The 6,210-nt window shown below is 30.3% G+C and overlaps 1 protein-coding gene across 1 annotated transcript; it reads left to right on the forward strand.

Annotated features, from left to right (window-relative positions):
• Window positions 1–318: 318 nt before the first annotated feature.
• LOC116140705 (F-box protein At2g02240-like) lies at window positions 319–1,775 on the forward strand. Its single transcript, XM_031426299.1, has 3 exons — window positions 319–705; window positions 1,006–1,124; window positions 1,228–1,775. Exons 1-3 carry the CDS (start codon window positions 436–438, stop codon window positions 1,625–1,627), a joined length of 789 nt encoding a protein of 262 aa, XP_031282159.1. The 5' UTR covers window positions 319–435; the 3' UTR covers window positions 1,628–1,775.
• The last annotated feature ends 4,435 nt before the right edge of the window (window positions 1,776–6,210 follow it).

A 6,210-nucleotide genomic window follows, 5' to 3' on the forward strand; every position in this document is an offset into this window, starting at 1 on the left:
CAGGATCTTGACTAGTTGACCATCACTATGGATTAAGTCTTTCTCTGGAAATTAAAGCATGAACATGGAAAATTAAGATTTAAGCCATTAAATTTATGGAAGACATGTTCTATAATTCTGATTTTTACATGATATTAAGTAAATGATAAAAGTATTTTAAAATGCTAAAATACAGTTTGAAGATGCTTATAGTTCTTTCTCATTATGTGGCATCCGGTAGGATGTTTCTGGGCAACAATTTTATAAAATCTTTTTAAACCTAATCGGATAATTATTTATACATTTCCAATAATTGTCAACTATTAGGCTTCTTATATATAATACCATCTTGTTGGAGGCTTCCTTCACTAACCAAAGTCTTGTTCAATCTCATACGTAACTAAGACATTACCATAAAATCAAGAGTTGGATAGAGGGAAAGCTAGAAAAAATCAAATGGATATGAGTGTTGTTCTTCCTGAAGAGTGTTTATCCCAAATCACATCCCTTACATCTCCCAGAGATGCATGCAGATTATCAGCCGTGTCTCCTTTCTTCAAATCTGCTGCTGATTCTGATGCCGTCTGGGAGACGTTTCTGCCATCAGATTACGAGGGAATCATTTCCAATTCAGCCTCATCGTCTCTGTTGAGTACTTGCTCGTCCAAGAAGGAACTTTACTGTCATCTTTCCCATAAACCCATCTTCATCAACAGTGGCAATATGGTAAGCAAAATGACATTTTATAATTAACTTAAGCGATTACATTTAGGGAAGGCTATGATTTCTGTTTCTGTGTTTATATGCCCTTTTGGTTAATTGAAATTTGGATTGGTTTGTTCATAAATGGTTTATAAGTGTTGAATAAAATGATTCTTCCCCTGCATCTTAAGGATATGTTGTGAGCCAACTTCCCCTGCTTCAAAATATCGAATTCAATCCATATCTCTTTTTTCGGTTTTTTTGTTTTATTTTATTTTATTAGTTTCTGATGTATACTTAAACGTGTGTGATTCTTTGACATAGAGCTTTGCACTAGAGAAAGAGAGTGGAAAAGTTTGTTGCATGGTTGGGGCAAAAGCAGGGATCTCTGTCACATGGGGAAGTAAATCCTATTGGACATGGCCATCTCTACCAGAATCCAGGTTTGTTCTTCTGTCCCTTGTCCTTAAAATTCATAACCTTTTTTGCCTCCCTATGATTAGTTCTTCAGTAATTCTAATAGCAATTAGTATCTTTTCATTTAAGGTTTCCTGAAGTGGCTGAATTAAAGCCTGTTTGTTGGTTCGAAGTTAAGGGAAAAATAGAGACCAAACTTTTGTCCCCTGAAACCACCTATGCAGCTTACCTTGTGTTCAAGTTTGCTGACTCCAGAAATGGATTTGACACCAGACCTGTAGAGTTATGTTTCTACGTTGGAGGAATGGAGGAGGAAGAAAGAAGTAAGGTGTTTCTTGACGCTCGGGCGGGTGCGCCCAACCTATCTCAAGATCGAGGAGACGGGTGGATGGAGATTGAGATCGGTGAATTCTTTAAAAAGCATGGAGAAAATGAAGGCGTGGTGTATAATTTGTTTGATTTTGATGGTTTCAGCAGTAAACATGGCCTGATTATAGAAGGAATTGAGCTGAGGCCTAAAAGTGTTTGATAAAAGGGGTTTGGACATATATACACAACTTAATAATCATTTCCCCCAAAATGTATAGGATTTATTTAAAGGACAAATCTAGTTGTAAAATTCTACTTACCAATTATATTTTTAATGAAATAACAAATGATATATTCTTAATATATAAGGATAGATTATGCTAGACTAGATAGTTTCGATGTAGTTTAGCATTTAATTAAATGATTTAACAATTTAATTAAAACATGCTAGATCATGCTAATTGATGCTAAATTTGGTAGTCTAACGTATTTAGGTTATTTTCACCTTTGTTATTTTTATGGGCTATTAAGTTAAGTTGTGTAATTTTATGGTTAAATTTGTACTTTAAATAGACCATGCTAATTGATGCTAAATTTGGTAGTCTAATGTATTTAGGCTATTTTCACCTTTGTTATTTTTATGGGCTACTAAGTTAAGTTGTGTAATTTTATGGTTAAATTTGTACTTTAAACTAAACCTTGACATTTTGGAAATTAAGATTATTAAAGATGGTTATATATGGAAATATTTTTTGATATAAAAAGAACATAAATGATAGGAGGGAAACTTGGTAAATATTCATTAACTTATAATACTATAAGTTCTAGCAATTCACTGATGGTAGGAAAATTTATATTATTTAGAAACCTCAAGAAGGTTTTTGTTATTAAATTAAACCTTTGGGGGACAACTAACTCTTGTGAATTACTAAAATCAGTTAATATAGCGAAATAATAAATTACAATTTTCAAAATAAATGGGGAAGGTTTTTCACATTCATGAGTAGGGGTAAGTTGTTTCGGGTACCCTGCGATTTTTGGGAGAACCAGAATCGGTCGGTTCCTTTGAAAAGGAACTGGAACCAGAATTGACCAATTCCGATTCTTTGATTCTCGGAACCGGAACCTGAAATGCAGGTTTCGGTTCCTAACACAGGAATCTTGTAAGAAATTAATTACCCCCTTATTAGTTTAAAAAATGACACACACACCTTAAAATTTTATTAATACACCCCTGACAAATTTAGAAAACCTGCATTTATTAGCTTTCAGCTTTCATTACACATTTATTTGTATCCAATGTTCTTTAGGCAACACTCGAATTCAATCAGTTCATCATAATTCACACAAAATTTCTCAATCAAAATCAAAACACAAACGATTATTGAAATAAGAAAAAGAAGAATGAGAGAACAACTAAAGCAAACAAGTAAGCACATGTAATATCTTTTTTTTTTTTTTTTTAATTCTTCTAATAACATTAAAATACTTTTAATTGGATCATAATTCCAATTATACCCTTAATTAATTAAATAATTAATGAATCTAATCTATTTTAATTCTCTTAAATTTATCACATGCTCTCAAAAGTGTAACATTATAATATCTTTTTTTTAATAGAGAAATAAAATATAATTACTAACAATTAAATTATTTCGGAAAAAGTTTCATACACAATTAGTAAGTGGTTCTGATTTTTGTATTTTAATAAATTAACGGCCAATCATTTATCTTTGATACTCGTTGAACTTTGATTCTTTCTTAATTACCAATGAATAGATAAAAATAATTTATATAATATTATAATTACTAGAGTGAAAATGAAGTTTTTGAATTTGCCCATAAGTTAAATTAACATTAATTGTGAATTTATGACAAAAGAATAAAATAAAATATTAATATTAATATTATTTATGAATCTTTAATTAAATAATTAGTATGAACTTAACTCTTAGTTTTTTTTATGATTTCTTAATACACCATGACTCATGAGGCATGAGTTATCATACTATAATATAATGTTATAATTAATTAAATTTCTAATCATTTAATTAAGTAATGTATTAATGTTTATCAATTTATCATATATAATTAATTAATTACTAATTTACTATAGATATACTTAGAACTTGTTAATTGAAGTAAATAACTAAATATTATTCAATCAAATATACTATTTTATTCAAAAATAATTCTCTTAATAACATTTTAATTGGATCATAATTCCAATTATACACTTAATTAATCAAATAATTAATGAATCTAATCTGTTTTAATCCTCTTAAATTTTAATCACATGCCTTCAAAACTTTAACGTTATTATATCCTTTTTTAATAGAGAAATAAAATATTATTTACTAATAGTTAAATTATTTTGGAAAAGTTTCATACACAATTAGTAGGTGGTTTTGATTTTTGTAATTTAATACATTAACGACTAGGGGCGTTTGGTTGGAGGTTATGTGAGATTATTAGGGTTAAGTCATCTTATATTACTTTATTACCATGTTTGATTGTCAAGCAATATAAGATATCGGTAATCTTTAAATACCAATAGTGGTTACTATTGGTAATATTGAAGGTAATCTGATTACCTCAATTTTCTTAGGTATTCTAAGATTACCAGGGTAGTCTTTTTTTGTTACAATTCTATCCCTTATTAATAAAAATTTAGGACAATAATGCCCTTATTACATGGATATGGCTTTTACTATTTCACCCCAATTAATTAACTTTTTGAACAAAATTACCCTTGAATTCAAAACAAATTGTAGCCCACCCAAGCCACCACCCCCACCCACCTGCCGCTGGCAACCGTCGCCGCGGCCGAAACGGCCCACGAAAGGTTGAAAATGGCCGTCGTGCGCTTATATGGTCATTTTCGGCCAGATATCTGGCCAAAAATGGCCAGATTGTGCCAAATCTGGCTATCAACAGCTAGATCCATCACGTTTGGCCATTTCTGGCTAGATCTCTGGCCAGAAATGGCCATACGACACACAGAGGCTATTTCCTGCCTTCCGTGTGTTATTAGGTTGTCGGCAGTGGCTGGGTTGGTGGGGGTGCTTTGTTGATTTTCCAAACTTTTATTATAGGGTTGTTTTTGCTAAGTTTTTAAATGTAGGGGGTTATAATACTCCAAATAATAATAATATTTAACTAGAGGACAATTCAGTAATTTAAATAACATACCCACCAATTTATTCCTCCCAACCAAACATATTAATATAACATACCCACAAATTTATTCCTCCCAACCAAACATATTAATATAACATACCCACCAATTAACCAAATACATTTTCCTAAAGATTCCCAATAATCTTTAAGGTAATCTAACTTTTCAGTATTCCAACATTCCCTTAACCAAACGCCCCCCTTGTTGAACTTTGGTTCATACTTAATTACTTATTAATAGATAAAGATAATTTATATAATATGATAATTACTAGAGTGAAAATGAAGTTTTTGAATTTGTCCATAAGTTAAATTAACATTAATTGTGAATTTGTGACAAAAGAATAAAATTAAATATTAATATTAATATGTTTTATGAATCTTTAATTAAACACTTACTTTTCTTAATATACCATGACTCATGAGGCATGAGTTGTCATACTATAATGTAATATTATAATTAATTTCCATCCCGGGTACCCACCATTGGTTCCCATCCTAGGTTCTGATTTTGGTTCCGATTCCAATTCCTGCACATGTAGGAACTAGAATCATTTTGGTTCTAAAAAAATTGGAACTAAAACCTACCCGCACAATGTCGGTTTCAGTTTGATTTCGGTTCTGGTTCTGATTCTGGTTTTACCCACTACTAATGCTAACCCCTATTCATGAAATAAGCTCTAAAAGAACATATTGAAAATGTAAGACTACACTTTCAAACAAGGTATATCAATTGTATAATTTAAGTAATGTGATAGTTGATTTATCAACACCAATTAATGATAGGAGTGGACCAGGCCCTTTGAGGGTAGGCCTCAAATTAAAAAAAAAAAAAAACCAATTTTTTCTATGGAAAAGTCTTCCCTAGAATCTCTCTTTATCCTTTGGGATTTTACCTGTCTTTATTAATTTGACATTTTTGCCCTCTTCCTTTCCTTTAATTTAGTCCATATAACATACCACACAAATCACTGTAATTATGATTTTTAAGTCTATGACCTGACCTCACTATCATTTCATTTGTACTTATCTTTTTGTCTTTCATCCCTCTACCTAATTAATTACTTAACATACGCCAATTCTCTCTACTAATAAGAGATTCAATGCTGTAACTTACACCTCTTTTTAATAGCAATAAAAATTAAAAATTTATATAATTATAAACTAATAATCTACTTAATAATTATCATTATCTTTCAATGATTTTAATTTTAATAGATTTCGAATGTTTATGTTATACTCTTTTCACAAATTTATCCTCTAACTAATGATAATGACATGACATAATTAAAAAAAAAATCATATTATAATTCAATTTGAATCATTCATTGAACTTTAACCATGACAATCTAGTGTTAAGGGCAAACATAATTGTTTACTATTTAATTTTTTGAAGAACTTAATCATATAAAAAATTACTTTAAAAGTGCATATAACTCAACTCATTTTTCCATTCGGCCCTTACTTCTTCCCTTCCAATTTCATCACAAATTTCCATAAGACATCAATAACATCAAATTTTTTTTTTTTTTTTTTTTTTTTTTTTTAGGTATGTGAGATATTTAGGCCCACATTGGAGCATGCTTAATTCTCAGGGTCACGAAACACTCTACAAGCCCAATGAAC

This window comes from Pistacia vera, unplaced genomic scaffold, assembly GCF_008641045.1.
Source record: "Pistacia vera cultivar Batoury unplaced genomic scaffold, PisVer_v2 Contig375, whole genome shotgun sequence".
NCBI classification, from domain to species: Eukaryota; Viridiplantae; Streptophyta; class Magnoliopsida; order Sapindales; family Anacardiaceae; genus Pistacia; species Pistacia vera.

What these genes read in the sequence shown, in the direction of transcription:
- LOC116140705 (XM_031426299.1), top strand. Translation starts at nt 436, where the DNA reads ATGGATATGAGTGTTGTTCTTCCTGAAGAGTGTTTATCCCAAATCACA. An exon ending in TCATCAACAGTGGCAATATG is followed by an intron (nt 706 to 1,005) that starts GTAAGCAAAATG and finishes TCTTTGACATAG; the next exon opens with AGCTTTGCACTAGAGAAAGA. An exon ending in CCATCTCTACCAGAATCCAG is followed by an intron (nt 1,125 to 1,227) that starts GTTTGTTCTTCT and finishes TTTTCATTTAAG; the next exon opens with GTTTCCTGAAGTGGCTGAAT.